The 22,026-nt window shown below is 42.7% G+C and overlaps 1 protein-coding gene across 1 annotated transcript in view; it reads left to right on the plus strand.

The window, feature by feature from the left end:
• Positions 1-22,026, plus strand: part of LOC109864434 (ras-related and estrogen-regulated growth inhibitor) — a 40,450-nt gene that overhangs the window by 16,945 nt on the left and 1,479 nt on the right. Inside the window, exons 3-4 of the mRNA XM_020452225.2 lie at positions 17,013-17,069; positions 20,960-21,033. Of these exons, the coding sequence (XP_020307814.1) occupies positions 17,013-17,069; positions 20,960-21,033 (131 nt within the window). The remainder of the gene's footprint in view (positions 1-17,012; positions 17,070-20,959; positions 21,034-22,026) is intronic.

Consider the following 22,026-nt stretch of genomic DNA (forward strand, 5'->3'; position numbering starts at 1 on the left):
ACACTCTAATGCTTGTCTTCAGGTGGGCACAACACACTCTAATGCTTGTCTTCAGGTGGGCACAACACACTCTAATGCTTGTCTTCAGGTGGGCACAACACACTCTAATGCTTGTCTTCAGGTGGGCACAACACACTCTAATGCTTGTCTTCAGGTGGGCACAACACACTCTAATGCTTGTCTTCAGGTGGGCACAACACACTCTAATGCTTGTCTTCAGGTAGACAACACACTCTAATGCTTGTCTTCAGGTGGGCACAACACACTCTAATGCTTGTCTTCAGGTGGACACAACACACTCTAATGCTTGTCTTCAGGTAGACAACACACTCTAATGCTTGTCTTCAGGTGGACACAACACTCTCTAATGCTTGTCTTCAGGTGGGCACAACACACTTTAATGCTTGTCTTCAGGTGGGCACAACACACTCTAATGCTTGTCTTCAGGTGGACACAACACTCTCTAATGCTTGTCTTCAGGTGGGCACAACACACTCTAATGCTTGTCTTCAGGTGGGCACAACACACTATAATGCTTGTCTTCAGGTGGGCACAACACACTCTAATGCTTGTCTTCAGGTGGACACAACACACTCTAATGCTTGTCTTCAGGTGGGCACAACACACTCTAATGCTTGTCTTCAGGTGGGCACAACACACTCTAATGCTTGTCTTCAGGTGGGCACAACACACTCTAATGCTTGTCTTCAGGTGGGCACAACACACTCTAATGCTTGTCTTCAGGTGGGCACAACACACTCTAATGCTTGTCTTCAGGTGGGCACAACACACTCTAATGCTTGTCTTCAGGTGGGCACAACACACTCTAATGCTTGTCTTCAGGTGGGCACAACACACTCTAATGCTTGTCTTCAGGTGGGCACAACACACTCTAATGCTTGTCTTCAGGTGGGCACAACACACTCTAATGCTTGTCTTCAGGTGGGCACAACACACTCTAATGCTTGTCTTCAGGTGGGCACAACACACTCTAATGCTTGTCTTCAGGTGGGCACAACACACTCTAATGCTTGTCTTCAGGTAGACAACACACTCTAATGCTGGTCTTCAGGTGGGCACAACACACTCTAATGCTGGTCTTCAGGTGGGCACAACACACTAATGCTTGTCTTCAGGTGGGCACAACACACTCTAATGCTTGTCTTCAGGTGGACACAACACACTCTAATGCTTGTCTTCAGGTGGACACAACACACTCTAATGTTTGTCTTCAGGTGGACACAACACACTCTAATGCTTGTCTTCAGGTGGACACAACACACTCTAATGCTTGTCTTCAGGTGGACACAACACACTCTAATGCTTGTCTTCAGGTGGACACAACACACTAATGCTTGTCTTCAGGTGGACACAACACACTCTAATGCTTGTCTTCAGGTGGACACAACACACTCTAATGCTTGTCTTCAGGTGGACACAACACACTCTAATGCTTGTCTTCAGGTGGGCACAACACACTCTAATGCTTGTCTTCAGGTGGACACAACACACTCTAATGCTTGTCTTCAGGTGGACACAACACACTCTAATGCTTGTCTTCAGGTGGACACAACACACTCTAATGATACACTCAACAATAAAAGGGTTCCAAAAGGCTTTTTTCTGTCCCCATAAGTAGAACCCTTTTTGCTTCCAGGTAGAACTCTTTTGGGTACCTGGATCCAAAAGGGTTCTTCTACCTGAAACCAAAAAAACTTTCTTTAAAAGGGTTCTCCTATGGGGACAGCCATAGAACCCTTTTAGGTTATAGATTACACTCTGTCATTAGGTGCTGTCATTAAGTAGACAGAAAGATCTGTTCAGATCTCTCCTCTGGATAAATGTTTTAAGCTGATTTAATACATCACTAAATGTTTCCAGGTGTTGTCGGTAACACAATGCAGAACTTAAATATTATAAGTCCAGTGTAACACAAGACAAAATCATAGGATTATGCAATTATGTATCATCCGTAGTAGGGTTATTTTTGGCTAAACATCTGGTTAAAGTTAGGAATAGTTGAGCAGTAGAATGAGCAGTAGAACACCCACTTTGTTTTTCAGTCTTTTCTCTTTAAGTGTTCAAAAATGTATATCTAAGCTCAAGTATTTTTTTAAATAAATAAACAATTGCATTCCTAGCCATCCATTTCCTGTGAAGTCATCTGTTTAGTAACCTCCGTGTCACAGGTAATATTCAAACTCCGATCAACTCATGCGCCTCAAATATTTCACACAATGTCAAATCATGTGTACTTAATCACCTGGGACAAACGTTAGCCAGGGTGAATACGAGTAGAACCCCATTGTTCATCGGCCAGATTAGAGATTCAATGGAGTATCAGAAACCTTACGCCCTTCCCAGAGTCCCAAAACCGACAATATCCCGGGTTTTGGTCCTTTTGCGCCCTTAGAAAAGGAGAAATAGTATTCTCCCAAGTGTCCTACTTTACGTTGCCGTAGGGGCCAGGAGTGAAAGGCTCTTTTTCTCATGCCCCCATTGTTTGTATGGTAATAAAAAGCTGGAACACGTACAAAGTTGAGCGACACTGGTCAGACCCTCCTTCGGGGGATCTCCCAGTCATTCAAAGTAAACGTGAGAGCTTTCCTATACAGCAACCTGTTTTAATACAATCAAAAGCAATCTCCATTGACCTCCATGGTCCTTTAGGCCCATGAAGGTGTATTGAAAGGATCTGAGTTCTATTTGACTGAACAAGTGAGTAATTACACACCCATTTAAGGACATACAGTATATACTACAATAAGGGATGACGTGTATCAGGTTGAATAGAGTGCATGGTTATTTTTCATGTCCCGTGGCTACATTAACATCATTCTGTGCATTAAGCACTTCTTTTATAGGCCTACATGCTGTGATCAAACAGGAATGATTTAGCCTGAGGCCTAATCACCAGGTATTGCAGAGAGAGCACGATTTATCTTTGCCTCTTCTGTGACCTCAGACTGTATACGGAAAAGTACAGAGGTAGATTTACACTATCTATAGTGTACGCCTGCTCTATTACAGTACACACAGTATAAGCCATATTTTCTAGACTGGTCAGGTTCTGATTGCAGTTGATAGAGAGCCAAACTTTCGTCATTGACTATCCTCCCATTGAAGAACATGTCCAAAAAAGTTTTCAAAAATGATCTGGCTTTTCATTTGAACACTGTTGTCCAAAATGTTGTTAAACATTCCTCTCCTCTGTGATCGACTGCCTGCTCCGGGTTGCCGTGTCTGTCAGGCCGAGTGTGGTGCGTTCGATTGGATGATTTTTCTGTCCCTTCCTCTGATGAAGGTCAGGAAGCGTAGGTGTTGGTCTCCGTCTCCGAATTATATATAGCTTTCCTTAGAAATCCAAATTGGAAAATAGTTTGAGGTGCAAAATAGTGTCCATTTGTCAGGTGTTTTTTTTTGCTAGCTATCTAGCTTTGTTCAGTTCAAGGGATGCGAGCGGCAAAGTATGTAGGCACTGCCAAAGCTTACCCACACACCATGTTTAGGCAATACGCACGTGCAGAATATGTCAGGAACGGCCGCACGCGTCAACGATTTGAATGGATGGGAAGGAAGGCATGAATACCCTGGAGCCTTTATGAGGTTTTGATGTAGTTTTAGCACATTTTGAGATTTGAAGCATACAGAACATCATTAGATAACAAAAAAGGATGTCTATTTAAAAAAAAAAAAAAAAATCCTTTTTTAGTTGGCTTTTCATAACAGCTTTTTTTTTTGTTGATTATACACACACATTGACTGCACATCACTGGTGTGTGTAAACAAACACAGCATTTACATGATGTGCCAGTTTTGGAGGCAGGCTGCTCACACAGGTATTTAAAGGGTAGTATTCATTTTCACCAGCTGCAGCTTTCAGGGGGGACATTCTGTGATTCATGATGGTTTTAAATGAAAGGAAGGATTTGCTTATCTTAGTGTTGTGAGATTGTGCAGCGCTTTGGAGTAACAGAGGTCATTTATTAGCTCTGTTTTTGGAAGATGATTGGTTTCAGAGTCTGGGGAAATGGCAGAGAAGGCAGTGCGTCACTCAGTGAGACATACTGTAGCTCAAATTAGTAATGAACAAATGTGTGTTGTTTGCACTTGATAGGATTGGCACTTCTTCTGTAAATATTAAGCCTACTAATTTAGCATGGTATGAAATTAGAGATTAATCAAATATCAATCACCTACCTTAATTTCTCATCTCTTTGGAGTTTGACTGTTTGGGGATTAGCACATTGTCATTATATTTGTTTGGGCCCCTAGTTATAGTGTACACGTTCTTATCACGAAACCAGGGACATGATACCCACTGATGAGCAGAGAGGTCCTGGAAAAGAGAAGTGTTGACTCATGCAAATACAACTCTAGCTAGGGCCTCTGCAGTTAATTGGCAACAATGATTTACAAAATAATCCGATCCAGGATCTTCTTACTAGGGCTACAAACCATCATTAGCGCTGCCAACGACATTTGGCGAAGATGTAGACTATCGTGGAAGTCAGCCATGTCTCTGTCCGATGAGACCCTTGACTTTATAAGTTCCCTTGGCGTATCAATTTCCGTTTATCTAGCAACGCTGTAGTTGATGTCCCTACAAATCTTGTTTATCAATGTCTCTAGAGAGCCTTGTTACCCAGGAAACACAAACATGCCCAAGAGAGCGTCTGGCGGTGAAAGGGGCTCTGGGAAAGCTTCCGCTGGACGCTGAGACTGACACAGAGCGATGACCTCGTGTTCACAGGAAGTGACCAGGGTATTTTTTTTTTGCAGCATGGCTCGAGTCGGTCCCGACTCCTGCAGGCTATGATGTCGGAAAGGCTTGCTAACTGAGCTGTCACTGTATCGCTGTGCGTATCTCTGTGTGTTGCCCATTTACCCACAATTACAGTATCATTTGTCTATTGAATGAAGAAACAAGCCTTGAGTGCCACTAATGGATTTCCAACTGCTCTTTACAATATAAAGGTCAGTCCAGTTCACTATATCCACCTTGTTAAAATGCCTGCTACATTTAACTCAAGCTGCATATAAAGAGGCAGACAACACAAAGTGTTATAAATAGAAGCATAAACATGCAGTGCTTAATGGTAGTGTACAGGTTTGTGTCATTCAAAGGATAAATGAACTTGAGACGTGCTACGAGACCGCATATTGAAATATTTCTACAGTATCCTGTACAGTTGAATTCTACCTTCACATTGCATACCATATATTTTCCGTAAAGCTGGTGACACGCCTGCTCGCATACTGTAGTTGTAATCATCATCCGCACAGTGGGCATTAGGTTTGTAAGTTCTTAGAGGATCAAATTGAATGAGCCCAGTCTATATTTGACAGAACACACTTAGATAAATCTTATTTTTTGCTCTTTTTCTCTCAAATAAGTAATTGTAGCTACAGGCAGTTTCTGAAGAGTAAGACAGCACTTTCTTCAGATCATATTTGATTAAACGGGCTATTCCAACTCAAACAGACTTTTGGCACTGCACGTACTGTCAAAGACAGATGACTGGTGCGATGGGATTGGACAATGGGAGAACAAGTGTGTATGATAAAGCACACCACCTCTGTTACACCACGTACTAAATCGACAGGTATTTGATTTCCACCAGCTCTGGTTCCTCTGTAGGGCAGATCTGCTGAACAACAGCAATCAATCGTCACGGGGATCGCTGTAAGATCTATGGGGCCCTGCCTACATGCAACCCTAGCCATAATTGATCTAGAAATCCATTTGTCACATGAGAGGCGGATGGAATGTCACGGGCCGGCAACATGAAGTGCATGACGCATTGGACCTGCACTGTAGCCAGTGAGTTTTCTTTTTCACATTCCATACAGTCGTCAGTAGTGCTAAAGAATACATTTGTTTCCATGGTTGTGACCGCATACATTTTGAAATTGCTTTCTGAACACATTTGATGTGGGTTTTATATAGCTGAATTGAGGAACACTGTTTATTTTGTGGAGGAGTTCATTATAAGATATATATATATTGGATACTGTGTAGAGGGATGCTATTAAAACTACCCAAACAGTCACTCCAGTTAATGACTTACTTCAACTTTGATTGGATCTCAGCACCAGGCCAGTCAATGTAAACCCTGAGAAAGCAGTGTCCCAAGTGGACCTGCAACAAGCATGACAGCTCTGTAGTCCTAAAACATCAAGAACTGAATGAAAGATTAATCTCAAACACAGAGGGGCGAAATTAATTATTAATATTTATACTGTGGCGGCTTAGCCTGGTAAAACCAGGCTTGTTAATAAACCAAGCTAAACCAAGCTAGTGTAGACTACCCACCAGTCAAGACAGTCAACCCACTGTTCCTAGGCCGTCATTGTAAATAAGAATTTGTTCTTAACTGACTTGCCTAGTTAAATAAAGGTTAAATATATATATATATATATATATTATTTTTTTAAACAGAGCTGGAACCCTGGGGCTGTGGGGGGTCTGTTTTGGTGGCTGTGGTGGAATCAATAGGGACCTGTTCAATAAGTAACACTGGCACTGGTCTAGAACAAAGTCTTGGGAGCTGCTAATTGCTTCTGCTTTGTTTGTTATCAGATGGACATTCTCCCTCTGATGTTACAAAGGCAATTAGTTCAACCCGAGACAAAAGGAACCTATTGCTAATCACTTCCCATGGTTGCTATGTTGACACGGGACAGCAAACTTAAACTTAAAGGTCCTCCTCTCTCTGTTTGTCTTGGGCCCGTAGAGTAGGAGTGCTGATCTACGATCAGTTTAGCCTTTTAGATGATAATGAATAAGATTAGATGGGACAGAGGGGACCTTTATCCTAGCACTCCTACTCTGGTGCTTTGGCTCATGTTATAAAAACTGGTCATTTCTTTTTTGATCACTGCCCGAGACTACATGTTGGGTGAATTCTCAAACAAGTCTGGGCTTGTTTTGTTTTTCAGTTTTATTGTGAAATCTGCCATGATCATCTTCTTTCCCAAGGCTCAGCCATTGATCTTAACGACAGCCCAGATGTAACAGTCCACAGTCCTCGCTCCTCAGCGGCTATTGATCTAGTAGTCAGTGTGTCGGACGAATAGTGACTAGATATTGTGTAGCAGCCGCCGCAACATTCAGATGGGGAGGATTAAGCTCTTTTCCCCTTGGCCTGTGCTAATAAAATGTAGGTTTATAAGAGCTTTATCATCTACTGAATCACAGCCTGGCAGGAAAAGAGCGGAGTAGCCATTATTGTGTTTTTGAGCCCTGCACCATGTTTTTCATTAAGCTTGTGGTTTTAGACTAGGACTGATAAGACACATTTACAGTGACACACTCTTGCTTTGAAAGGCGCTCTAATGGAAGCGCATTGTCTGTAAAAGCTCTACTTTTCTAGGAATTCATCCGAAGCCTTTTGAGCATTTTGAGTCTGGTTCAATTTGAACAGTACGGACTTCAGATATTGTATCTTACCTCGAACAAGTCTTCACACTCCATTGCTTGTTCTTTCTACCTGGAATCCCAAGTGCTAAAAGGCACAATTACTTTGACCTAGACGCTCCCCGGGGAATTTCAGGCGAACAAGAGAAGAAGAATGTGTCTGTAGCCTAGTTGGACATCTCTGGCTACCTGCTGTTTTAAAATGACAAATGATCTTGTGCTCTGCGTTGATTGCTAGCTGCATGACTCTAGCTGCTGTTTGAGTTTACCTTAACCACATCAGTGGCAAAATGTGTTGCTTCCAAGCAGAGCCGAAGTAAGTCGAACAAAGGTATTGAAAAGCCCAATTTAGTGAAGAACCACTCAATTACGTGACCGTTGAGAGTTTTTGTGAAACATACAGTAGATGTATTACATCGTGGCACATTGTGGCTGCGCTTTCACTAATGAAGGAAGGCTTTGTCAGAAGCTTCGGTATTGCTTTCTGTAACACAATCGCCACCAACTGATAATGTGTTGATTGTTTACGGTCTTCAACATGATGAAACTAATGAGAGGACAATTTAGTTTGGAATGGAGTGAAAATATGGGAATAAAAATAAATGGTCAGTCAAAAGTGTCCCACAATTCATGCCTGTGAAATGACAAATAGTGAAACCTAATATTCAAGTAAATAACCATCTACAAACATCAAATAATCATTCGTAGGTCAAAATAACTGACTCCTAGTTTAGTTATAGGGGCTAAAAGAAGCGTGTCGGCGACACTCAACCTCAACATAATAGCCTTTCTATTATCCCCCTTTCAAAAGCAGGGGCTCTGTCGCTTGACAGGAGGAAACCGATACCCTCTGAGACTCAAGTAGGCCATCTGGGCCCATTTGAAGTCACTCAGGCACAAGACAGCCACAGAGAGAAGAGCAGTGCCACTTACACAATAAATCACAACCTGGGAGGGAGGCAAGTGATGCAAGGCATGCAGATACATACAGAACAAACAACCCTTTAATGCCTCAGCAACAGCAACATCATGCTAGCAACAATGCAACCTGTTGGCTGTGGATGGAGTGCCTGAGTAGCTGTACATATCCAAGCAATATTTCAAGACTTTGCTTCATCACTATGTAACTGAGGGCATTGGGTTCTGATTGAGTGCCTGGTAGGGGTGAGATCAGATCCTGAATAATGCAGGGCTTTGTAACCTTTCTCCATGTACAGTACATGAGTACATGAGATCCTGTGGCTCTGTGCTGGCGGGACCACGGGTGGGTGCCCTGGATTACAAGTTAGGCTTTTTGGGGGCTAATGGAAAAGCAAGGGGAAAAGCCTGTTTGTACCTGTCGTTTGGTCTGAAACGCTAATGAGGGCGCGAGTGAGGCCCAGGCAAGGGAAAGGAAAGGAAAGGAGAGGAGAAAGGAAACCATGGGCCCACCCACTGCAGAGTTCCAGGGGGTATGGCTACCGGCAGACAGACCACACAGAGCGAGCTCTGGTTTCTCCCAGTCTTAATTGGATTACACGTTGGTGTGTGACGCTAAATTACCGGGGATAGATAACGGTATCACCGAGGAAGCACAGTGGGAGCGTGTGGCCTGTTTAATGCAAATCAGACTGCAGTAAGCCAGGTTTGCGGTTCTGCACAGTGAGGTGGTGTCACTCGGTCATGAGTCTAAAGGCACTTACAGGCGGCCCGCGGTAAACGGCAATTGAACCACAAGAAAATTCACCTACCGTGTGGAGAGACCAGTAGTCCCGGTTGTTGTCAGCTCGAATGTTGTCTTTAAAACATTGTGAACTCTGCACATTGGTCAACAATGCATGTCGGCCACTCAAGACTACAGCTAATTTAATATTTTGGCGCCTCAAGCACGGAGCCAGCGGGGCCACTCACTGGAGTGAGCATCACGAACCGTGGCGCTTGCAAAACTACTTGCATTTTACCGCCTGCCGCCATTCTCCCATTGGACTCTGAGACCTTCGCCTTACAGTGGGTTTTCACCACCAACTAATTTGGCAGGAGAATTTCTGCCCCCATTAATTTAACAAGGGCACGCAGAGAAATGTGCAGGGGATTGTGGGAAGGTGAGCGGCGAGAGCCCTGCTAGTGGTGTGGTAGAAAAAGGTTCAGCTCTGCTCTACTTTATGCAAATTTCAAGCAAAACGTTGGAGCGAAGCGTTGTCAAGAGGAGGCAAATGGAATAAATGAGGGACAGTTGAAGGTGTCGTAAAAAATAAATGCACCCCCCTCCCCAACATGAAACATATTTTCACCCTCCCCTTGTACTGTAAAAAACATTGAACACCCTCCCTCCTCATAGAATTGAGTCATAAATGTTTACGACCACAAACAACAACAACTGTAGCAACGTTTAGAAATGTGGATATCGACTTTGCCACTTCAGCATGCTTTTGTGGCACAGTTGATGCCTCACAGGGATACGGGCCAGAAGGTTGAGGGTTTGCCGACCACTACAGACAAGCTCACTCTCCCTGTGTAACGGCTTTCTTCTGTGGACGAAGGTTAGGACCAAAGCGCAGCGGGGTTAGAGTTCAACATGTTTAATAAAGACCATAAACTTGAACACTACAAAATACCAAAACAACAAATGTGCAAAAACAAAATAGTCCTATCTGGTACATAGACACAAAGACAGAAGACAACCACCCACAAAACCCAACACAAAACAGGCTACCTAAATATGGTTCCCAATCAGAGACAATGACTAACACCTGCCTCTGATTAAGAACCATATCAGGCCAAACATAGAAATGGGAAAACTAGACACACAACATAGAATGCCCACTCAGCTCACGTCCTGACCAACACTAAAACAAAGAAAACACAAAAGAACTATGGTCAGAACGTGACACCCTGTCTGATTCATTAGGCATACACTATGATCAGAGCAGGCTGCAGACAATGATCAGCTAGAGAGAAATGATATTTGTCAGTTAAAATAACACACATATATATATATATAAATACACACACAGTATACAACGTTTTAAAAGTGACTTGCACAATAAAGTTGGGGACTAATTTCCGTTATGTTCCTATTTTCCACATAGATAGATATACAATTACATAGACACATTACAGAGATACAGACAAATTAAAAGGTTATACTGTTCGCACATTAGCTAGCTTTTGACATGCTTCTTAAAGGGGGTTATGGTTGGTATGGTTTAGATTTTCTGTGGTAGTTTGTTCCACTCAACAGTACCCGTGTATACAAATGTGTTTTTACCAGATACTCTTACATTTAAAATAGTGAATATTAGAGTATCTGGCTCCGGTATTGTGCTGGTGGGCATCCCTAACAAATAAGGTACCTGGAGGCTGAGTCCGTGATAATTACGTGGACCAGAACAAGTTGAAGTAATACTTATCTTTTTGTCCCACAGATAGCCAGCCTAGCTGCTTAAAAGGGTCAGCCTCCAGATGAGTATGCTGGGGGGAGTTTAAGTACAATTCTTACAAGCTTGTTTTGGCTGGTCTGTAGCTTATTCTTTAGACATTTGGGGCTGCTGGTGAATTATGATGGGCAGGTATAATTAAAGTGACACTGGGGTAGCGCACTTGCGAGAGTCTTTAGGGTGCCTGTAGCAAGGCTTCCATCCAATTGGCGACAGATTTTTACGTGAGAATTCTAAAATATACATAAAAACAATTTGCACATTTCCCCATCAGAGTGGCATTTCCAAATTGAAGTCTGTGTGCGTAAATACGTAGTGCACATAAGAAAAACTTTTGTGGTTAATTTCCCATGTACGGAATAAAAAATTGAAGTTAAATGGGTTTCCATCGCATTTTCAACTTTTGTTGGTCAAACGGCTGCCAAGCATCGATCATCATCAAATCAAATGTTGTGTTACATGCCGAATACAACAGGAGCAGACCTCACAGTGAAATGCTTACTTAAAAGCCCTTGACCAACAATGCCTTAAAAATAAGTGTTAAGTAAAAAAAATAGAAAATAAAAGTAACAAATAATTAAAGAGCAGCAGTAAAATAACAATAGCAAGGCTATATATACCTACCATTGACTCTGTACTGGGGGTACCGATACAGAGTCAATGTGCGGGGGCACCGGCTAGTTGAGGTAATTGAGGTAATATGTACATGTAGGTAGAGTTAAAGTGACTATGCATAGATAATAAACAGAGAGTAGTAGCAGCGTAAAAGAGGGGTCTGGGTAGCCTTTTGATTAGCTGTTCAGGAGTCTTATGGCTTGGGGGTAGAAGCTGTTAAAAAGCCTTTTGGACCTAGACTTGGTGCTCCAGTACCGCTTGCCGTGCGGTAGCAGAGAGAACAGTCTATGACTAGGGTGGCTTTAGGGCCTTCCTCTGACACCGACTGGTATAGAGGTCCTGGATGGCAGGAAGTTTGGCCCCAGTGAAGTACTGGGCCGTACGCACTACCCTCTGTAGTGCCTTGCGGTCGGAGGCCGAGTAGTTTCCATACCAGGCAGTGATGCAACAAGTCAGGATGCTCTCGATGGTGCAGTATTTTCAGTTTCCTGAGGGGGAATAGGCTTTGTCGTGCCCTCTTCATGGTTGTCTTGGTTAGTGTGTTTGGACCATGATAGTTTGCTGGTGATGTGGACAACAAGGAACTTGAAGCGCTCAACCTGCTCTACTACAGCCCCGTCGATGAGAATGTGGGCATGCTCCATCCTCCTTTTCCTGTAGTCCACAATCATCTCCTTTGTCTTGATCACGTTGAGGTAGAGGTTGTTGTCCTAGCACCACACGGCCAGGTCTCTGACCTCCTCCCTATAGGCTGTCTCATCGATCAGGCCTACCACTGTTGTGGTGTCATTGGTCATCTTGTTGAATGTGTTGTAGTCGTGCCTGGCCATGCAGTCATGAGTGAACAGGGAGTACAGGTGGGGACTGAGCACGCACCCCTGAGGGGCACCTGTGTTGAGGATCAGCATGGTGGATGTGTTGTTACCTACCCTTACCACCTGGGAGCGGCCTGTCAGGAAGTCCAGGATCCAGTTGCAGAGGGAGGTGTTTAGTCCCATGGTCCTTAGCTTAGTGATGAGCACTATGATGTTGAACACTGAGCTGTAGTCAATGAATAGCATTCTCACATAGGTGTTCCCTTTGTCCAGGTGGGAAAGGGCAGTGTGGAGTGCAATAGAGATTGCATCATCTGTGGATCTGTTGGACCGGTATGCAAATTGGAGTGGGTCTAGGATTTCTGGGATAATGGTGTTGATGTGAGCTATGACCAGCCTTTCAAGGCACTTCATGGCCACAGCCGTGACTCCTGCGGGTCGGTAGTCATTTAGGCAGGTTACCTTAGTTTTCTTGGGCACAGGGACTATGGTGGTCTGCTTGAAACATGTTGGTATTACATGGGACAGATCGAAAATGTCAGTGAAGACACTTGACAGTTGGTCAGCGCATGCTCGGAGTAGACGCCCTGGCAATCCGTCTGGCCCTGCGGCCTTGTGAATGTCCTGTTTTAAAGGTCTCGCTCATCACATTGGCTACGGAAATCGTGATCACACAGGAACAGAATAATGTTTATTTAAAGGAGCATCAACCTCGTCACCGTGCACTTTCCCCACCCTGTGACGTTCATCATAGTGTATTTCATCTAGCCTAATAAAATGCGTTCTTTCCCATGATATGAAAAAAAGTGCAACATACTTTACTTGCATAAAAAGGTTGAATGGAAACATGGTTAATGTCAAGCCATTTTGAGGATGCTGGAATTATAATTTGGACGAACGTGCGCATGCCTGGCCTACAGGAGACCTTTTAAGTAGCCTAATTACATTATAACATTGTGACTGGTTGTGTTTATGTCACATAAAAGCAAATACATTTTAAAAGTTAAATGACAAATATTTATGATATATTGAAGTGTTAGATTCTAGGTGTGCGAGGAATAGCCTTTCGAATTGGAGAGGAGGCAAAAACGCTTTTCTGAACAACTGGGTCTGACAGGAGCACAGAACTAAAAATACAGCCAGACCGGCCTGTTACTGTGCCTTTCGAGACTGTCCAGACTAGACCCACAACTGATCCAAATAGAATGACACGTTCAAAACACAGGGCTTTTGCGCATTCGTTCAAATGACAATTTTCACTGCTGCCTAGAGTAGAATTTTGTACTCACTTGAGAACAATAATGCAATTATTCATTGTATTGTGGTGTTGTAGGCTAGTCTAGGTATGATAATTATATTGTCCCTAAACAAGATCAATAGGGGAGCTTTTTGAGCTGCGTGTCTCGTGTCTCACTGTTCTTCATGCGCACATGGCCTCTCCGCTACCTATCAGCTATTCCTATTTGTTGTTGTTGATTCATATTGAAAATTGATGAAATACTTTTATGTGGGGTGTGATGGCTAGTTAGCCTATTGCAGATCTGTATAAATGATCCACCTACCAATATCACTGTGAATGGTGGATAGAAGGCAGGATAGACAGACTAGTGGGCAATATTGATCTGTGGTATAGTAAAAGTTAGCGTGCGGAAAAGCATAGTGCATAAGGGAAGTACCAAAACACCTTGATATCGGGGAGTAGCATGCAAGCAAATGAGGAAATGTGGCTAGGATGGAATAAATTGATATAGTAAAGGCTGCAAAAGAGCTCATGTAAACCAGGGGGAAAAAACATACTAGCCTCCCCTGTGCACAATATTTTTTTTAAACACACAACCCCCCACAAAGCTTGGCAATTTAAGATAGATGCATGAAATGTGTTGTTTTACAGGGTCAGCCATCGTAGTACAGTGTCCCTGGAGCAAATTAGGGTTAAGTGCCGTGCTCAAGGACACAGACAGATTTTTCACCTTGACGGGTCAGGTATTCAAACCAACAACCGTTCAGTTGCTGGCCCACCGCTCTAACCGCTAGGCTACCTGCCACCCTCCCCTATTTTGGACCACCCCAGTAAATTTAGAACTGTCCCTAACTGTTTTGACTGAGTGGACATCAAGTTGACAGATTTGAAAGCTTGCTGTGATTTGGAGCAGTGTTTTCCATTAGCGGCTGTCATTGGCTAATCAGCTGGGTAGTGTATACAGACTCAAGGCATTAGAATGTACCAGAGGCTACCAAAATAGAGCTCCTTCGGAAAAACATTTCGAACCCTGGTCGGGTGCCGCCTGGCTACTTTTTATTTGGATGGCTACTCTATGTACTTGTGGAAAACGCTTTTCTTTAATGCTTTGAATACCTATTACATAACATATTGGATGGAATTACCAAGTTCTTAGTATATATTATGTACTGCCCAATACATCACTGGGGCCAAGCTTCCTGCCATCCAGGACCTCTACACCAGGCAGTGTCAGAGGAAGGCCCTAAAGCCACCCTAGTCATAGACTGTTGTCTCTGCTACCGCACGGCAAGCGTTAACGAAGAGCTAAGTCTGGGACCAAAAGGCTCTCAACAGCTTCTACCCCCAAGCCATAAGACTCCTGAACAGCTAATCAAATGGCTACCCAGAATATTTGCATTGACCCCCACCCCGCCCTTTTACGCTGCTACTACTCTCTGTTTATTATCTATGCATAGTCACTTTCACTCTACCTACATGTACATATTACCTAAATTACCTCGACTAACCGGTGCCCCCGCACATTGACTCTGTACCGGTACCCCCTGTATATAGCTTCGGCATTGTTATTTTACTGCTGCTCTTTAATTATTTGTTACTTTTATTTCATATTTTTCACTTAACACGTATTTTTGTTGGTTAAGGGCTTATAAGTCAGCATTTCACTGTAAAGGTCTACACCGGTTGTATTTGGCGATAGTGACAAATAAAGTTTGATTTGATTTTGATTTGATCGTCACATCTCAACCTAATTGAATGGCAATTAGGTCTGCAGTGTCCCCGGTTATTGTATTTACTTGGAGTTACTCGACTATTAACTGACAAATGGTAACACTATAAATAACACACTCTACAACATGTATTTTATCTCTCTTAATGTCAAATAAAGGCCCTACATGCACTTAAAGTATCAGATCACCATCAACAGCCCTTCAGTAGCCTAATAAAGAGAGGAATGGCGTTGCTGAACTTTTATGACAATCATTTATTGCGCAGCCATAAAACAACAATCATTTAAAGTATTTTCCAACTGAAGTGAGGAGCGGGATTAATCATAGGTAGAAACCTAATCGTCCTCTGAAGCGGTTTTTACCTTTGTTAGACAACACTCTTCTAAACCACAGGGAAGTGGCTACAGCGACTACAGCCAATGGGCTTATCATTCTACAATAAGGACAGGAGGTCAGTGTTCCAAACCCGTGGCACATAAGGATATTTAATCATTTGAACTGGGACTCTACCTTCCGAATGACGATAGCGCTACCGTTCTACACGCTAAAAAATGCTGGGTTATTTGGTGACCCGGCGCTGGGTAAATATTGAACAGAACACACGCTGGGTTAGCAGCTAGGGATTTTTTTATGTAATCCATAGGTTATATTCAGGAGGCATGGCCTATTAAGAGCGTGGCTTTCAGATAGTTATTTTTGGACACACGTGAGAGCAAATGTAATTCCTTTTCATGTTAAATTTGTACACTGAAAATACAAAAAATTACATATTCTAATATACATTTCACAACATTATTATTTACATATCACAACATTGAGATGAAATATTAGGATATGTGTTATCCCAACATTGGGAAATGCATAGGCTCTTTAGGAACTCAAACACTTGTAATCCTTATTTAAGCCACAAAGGTATCAGTGTTCAACCTTAACATGTGATAACAATACAACAGAACAGATTCACATTTACTCTCACGGGTGGCCAAAAATAATTATCTGAAAAACACACCCCTACTAAGCCACCCCTCCAGTCTTCTGATCTGACCCACTGGGTCATATCTCAATAACCCAGCATCAATAACCCAGCACCCAGCATCAATAACCCATCAGTTATTAAAGAAAACAACCCAACTAAGTGTCCTAATGCCTGCAACCCAGCAATTGGGTCATCCAAACAACCCAGCATTTTTTAGAGTGTAGTGTTCTATTCCATTTCTATGGGAATGACTATCATTGGATAAAATGGCTTTTCACAATTATGACAACAAAGACACAAAGTGACTCTATATGGTAAAGATAGGGGTGAATGGTCATTAGATATTTGGGGAAGAGATGTTTGGTCTAGCAGGCTGAGTCTCTGAAATACACGGCATTTGAGGATGTAAAACAATTCAGACAACTAATACATATTTGTATTCAGATGACATGCTGCTGTATCTGTATGCACATGGTCCCTTTCAGGCCTACAATCATCTGTCTCTAATATATTCCTGCTTGTAAGTGGCTCTGATTAGATGTGCATATCAGAGCGAGGTTGTTGTTCCTCTGAACTGAAGAAATTGTTGCGTAATCAGATGAGCACTCTGTGCATCTGATACTGAGTGGGGAGAGTGTTCCATCCCATCCAAACTGATTATCTCTGTCTGTCAAGACATAATCCTATCTTCATGTTTTTGCTTGCTCTATATTTAAGTTAATTGAACGAATTTGATTACAGCGCAGTATGTTAATCTCTCTCTCTCTCTTCCTCCCTCCCATCTATCCCTCTCTCTACAGCTCTAGTGGTGAGGTTTCTGACCAGACGTTTCATCTGGGAGTATGACCCAACGCTTGGTAAGACACCCAACCTACTCATCCTGCTATCCTAGGCAGCATTGAAAAGAACCTGCACAACACTAGTCTTAGTGTGTTTTGTGCAGCCAGTAAAGCACTCTCCCTATGATTTTGGGTATCAAAGGCTTTATCTGACCTCAAAGGCTGTTTTGATCCAGAGATGGCTGTGCTGCATTGGTCAAAGCCTTCTATCTCTGCGATTTATCATATCAAGATAGCAACCGAAATAATAATAATAATAATCACTCCCCATGGGGTAATATATTTCCCCCCATAGCTCCTCCACACATCATACAGATTAATTTCCTGACAATATGCCTTTTAAGTCAGGCCTGACCTCTCTGGTTTTTGTTTAAAGCAAAACTACATCACAACCCTAGCCTGGGTCGGGGATTTAAAATGCTATGAATGCTATGTGATTATGAGACAGGGAGAGAGGCGATGCCTTAAGTTTAAGGTTTAAGGGCGAAGCACCATTCATTCACGCCAGTCGTCGGTTTTACACTTTTCCAGAGAAATGTGTTTGACTATGACTAAGTCAAGGTGTGCCCATTGCAGTGTGTGGAAAGTAAGCGCTAATCTAAGGGAATTCACTCACTGCAGGAAGGCTACAGAAGATTTACAATCTAGATCTGTAGACGGTAGCATTTGATAGTAGCCACAGGCTAATCAGGTTCATATTTAGGCTAACTGACCACAGCGACCGTGCAAGGGGAGGGTCGTGTAGTAGGCCTACATCCTGTCATTGGCAGGAAAAGCCTATTGTGGCATGTTTTGCTTGAAGCTAGAACAATATTGGGGTTGTCCGGTTCATGGTTCGATGGCATGCTATGTACAGAGTCAGCCTCATTAGAAGTGGCACAGACCCAACTGTTGGCATGGGAAGCAGTAACATGATATAGGCATCAAGCCTCATTGCATGCAGACATTTCAATGTTATAGATGCTATATATACATACAGTATACTCCTACAAATACCAATGGTCTAAGATATGCTCATAGCATGCTGTCAAACAATTAGCTGGAAAAAGAATTGGATCCTGCAGATATTTCATATATTTTTTTCTCACTGCAAGCCAAGTCTCTGATTCCCATTGACAGTTTCCCCCATTTTCCCTCTGAATGTGGTGTTCTTTTTGGTGCAGGCTCAAGTGCTTGTTATTCGAACAGCATTCAGGAGTATAAACCTAGTACCCACCACAGCTTATTTCCTGACATCATCACACAAGGGTTGAATGAAAGATGAAGGCTTTGGGCTGAGAGAAAGAGAGAGAGAGAGAGCTCACAGCTCTGTAAGAAACATGGACGTTGAGGAGAATATTGAATTACCACGCCGACAGATTTAGTTTCATGAAGTTTCAGAACAGGGTCTGGAAGCAATTTAATCATGTTTTTGCGAACAGTACCCAGTGTGTGTGTTTTGTAGGTTACACATATTCTTTGGTGGTTTATGTGAGTCCAGAAAAGTAACGTGATTTTAATAACGTGCCTTGTAGTCTGCTAAATTGGTCATTTCATAATATGATGATACAGTATGACCCTTACAATGGAGCTCTCTGATTAAATCAACACCATGCGGCCATCTCAAAATGCCTGTCATGAAATGAACAGCAATCTGTTTCGATTGACATTCAAGAAGCACTTCGTTTGCGTACAGTAGGCGCAGTCTGCACACACAAACGGATTTGATGAAGCTATGATAGTAAGAGGAAATTTGGAGGAAATCTCGACCACATCTTTCTCTTGACTTCTAAGAGACGCCATCTGCTTTTTGTTTTATCAGCCGTGCAAAATGAAGCTGTTTTTTAACGACAGAGCGCTTTCCATTTCATTATCATGTTGGTAAATAATTCAACTGTAGGAATATGATGATCGCTGTTGAAACCTTGTGTTCTTTTTTGGTGTTTCCTCAATTGTGATCTGTATTGTCAGAGGTTAGGAGTTAGGATTAGGATTTAACCTGCACAAGGGGGATCAATGAAATATGAATCAGGAAAAGCATTTTTGGGATGGAATGTACACAGTATAAGCATACCCCTTTCCCATAATCATAGAATCTATGTGGGTGTATGCATTTTCCTGGCTCTGAAGCATTGTCATGCTTGTTGCCATGACACCGATATTTTGACAATGGCGGCATACCCTGCTCATTGCGGCAGTCTCGTCAGGAGACTCCCCCAAATAAGGGGGGGGCCCTCCCCCAAATAAAAAATTCAGAGTAATGCATTTCTATGGGTTTTCATATTTGATGGTCCTCTGTTATTGTTGAATTGTAAGCTATTTAGTTCTCTGACTCCACTCTGCCCAGCTAACACACGCAACTGCTAATATTATCTCCTCTCTACTGTAGAAAAGGAATGAGAGAATTCCATTCATTGTCACTCACTGGGAAACATGTGAGCAGTGTAATTATGTAAATTGGCTTGTCATTAATACAAGAGGATACCTTTTAGGTTCATGCATATTCCAAAAGTAGCTGTGAACAACAATGTATACCCCCTCTGATCTAATCTTATTTACCTCATGGAATGAACTCTTACCAAGTCACTCCTCAATAAAAAACGGGCAGAGGAATCTACTATATAACTACTACCTCCTGGAAATCTACTATTAATCTCATTTATTGAGGTCATATGACATTGCACAATTAGGGGAATAAATAGCACAGATAGAAACCAATAGGAAAGCAGCTGCTTGGCTGAATCATATCATGGATGTTTGGCAATCCAGTGAGTTAAGTGAGCGGAACAAGAAAAACATTTCTACGAGTCGTAGTAGTTAACAAGTACAAACAGCTTGAGACGGGGGCTGATAGAAGTTGCTATTGACAGATCTGTTGATGTTTCCACTTAATATTCTGGTATGAGACGTTCTCTTTCGGCATTCTAAAATAACAACAGCAGCAGCTAGAGGCTCCAGGTTCTCGCTAGGAAATGAGTTATTCGCTGCCAGGAAAATGACTGTGGTGTTGGCCCTCCTTAAGATCTTCAGATATGTAGGTTGGACCATTAAATCATCCACAAGCCCTCCTGTCCATGCTGTCAACACACAAAAACACATAGTAGGTGTGTGTACTTACGTGTGTGTGTGCAGGTGTGCGCTTGCACGTGTGTGGATGTGTGGCTGCTGAAATTGGACGTCCCGTGAGACTGAGTGTGAGACCCAGGCTTTGCCCCTCGGAAAGGTGCTACCCTCCGACTATAGAAGGCAGTAAATCAACACCCTCACTCGGTTCTCGGTGACCAGCGGTCACTCGGTTCGGTGACATCTCACACGGACACAGCGTTTTGCGTCCCAGAGGTCGCCTGGGTAGAGGTAGGGATGATGACATGCACAGCTAGCTAATACCCCAACGGCACGTTCTGGTGTTACTGACTGTCATACTCCAGACCCCCGCCATCTTGAATAGTAGCCACCCACCATGCTTGAAGAAGTTTTGAGCAGACACTGAGTAACAATCTGAAACTGAGCAAAAGATGAGATTTACAAACACAACAGGCTTGCTAAATAATGCCGTGTTCTCCGGTGGAGACAGCAGTGAAATCTCTCTCTACAGGGAGATCTAAAGTGCCTTTTAGGGTTTTCGTGAGTTTACAAAGATGTTTTTTTTTTTTTTACAAGAGGCAATTCAGGTGAATGACTCCTCATCGAGGTAAAAACAAAGAGGGTCATAGCCAGCATTCACACCTCTATCTTTCAGCCAGGTGTGTGAGACCTGACCACCTCTCGTCCTCTTGGTAAAGCTGCCCTGAAGCAAACCAGAGGTAATTCAACTTAATGGGGTTCATTGACCACCTAAACAACCAGGTGGGCTCAACTGTGCATGATAGACATAAACATGTTACCATCTTCTAAATGGGGTTTCCCTTTTGTCTTTTTGTCCTTTCCAGAATCAACATATCGCCATCAAGCAACCATAGACGATGAGGTTGTGACCATGGAGATCCTTGACACAGCCGGACAGGTAGGAGCTTCAGCAACTTTGCACAGAAAACAATAACGTTTGTGTAGAGAAATGTTTATACTGTGACTGGCAATAGAATAAGAATAATTCATAGCGAATTGAAAATCCCAATTCCACCCTACTGTATAATGATGACATGAGGGGATTATTCTCAGTAGAGGTCCTAGCTAGACTAAGTCCTCGCTAGCGTTGCTCTGTGCTGTTCTAATCAGCCGTTGGGGTCAACACATTATACTTTCCATCTGGGAGAGAACCCAGCAGCATAGGCCTTCCATTCCAAGATAAATGTGCTGCCGCTGCTGCTAGTTTGAGTACGTAGGTGTTCTGCCTGCTGCTAATTTCCCCGTGACACGTCCAGTCTAGTCATCCTTCTCTCATTACATTGTATTCTATTTTGAGAGTGCAGGGAGTGGGAGTTTAGGTGAGGGCCTAACCGAGCGTTGCTAGACCTGTCTTTCCTCAAGTTCAAAAGTCGGTCAGTTATATAGATGTCAAGTATCACTGTGTTTCATGTGAGTTATGCAACAGTTATTGTAACAGGGTTATTATTGCCAATAACAGTCCTCACATGACCAGTAAGTTTTGTTACAGGACTGGCTGTTCCGACTTGATGAAATCAGGAGCAGCTGCTGAAATTTGCACCCAGTTCAGAAGGGTAGCCGATTGTTCAAATCTGGGGGATTTAACAAGTATTATGTTGAGAAAGGAGAAATAAAGCATTTGAATTCATTAGAAACATGTGCTGTCAATCATTTGCAGCTGAAAACTTAGCGGAAGTTTTTTTTTTTTTATAAAAAGCTCTGTTCAGTTCAGATGCCTCAATTGTCCATCACTTGTTCAATGAAGGCCCGCATAGAGCTATTGTTTCTTTGCCTTGTGGATATGCCAGACAACAAGTGGGCCTATTGGTCAACATCAAATGTCAACAGTATTCTAATTAGCTAGCTAGTTGCCAAAAGATTGTTTCTAAAAAAGATCCTTCCCTCCTTACCT

Source organism: Oncorhynchus kisutch, linkage group LG19 (assembly GCF_002021735.2).
Source record: "Oncorhynchus kisutch isolate 150728-3 linkage group LG19, Okis_V2, whole genome shotgun sequence".
Lineage (NCBI taxonomy): Eukaryota > Metazoa > Chordata > Actinopteri > Salmoniformes > Salmonidae > Oncorhynchus > Oncorhynchus kisutch.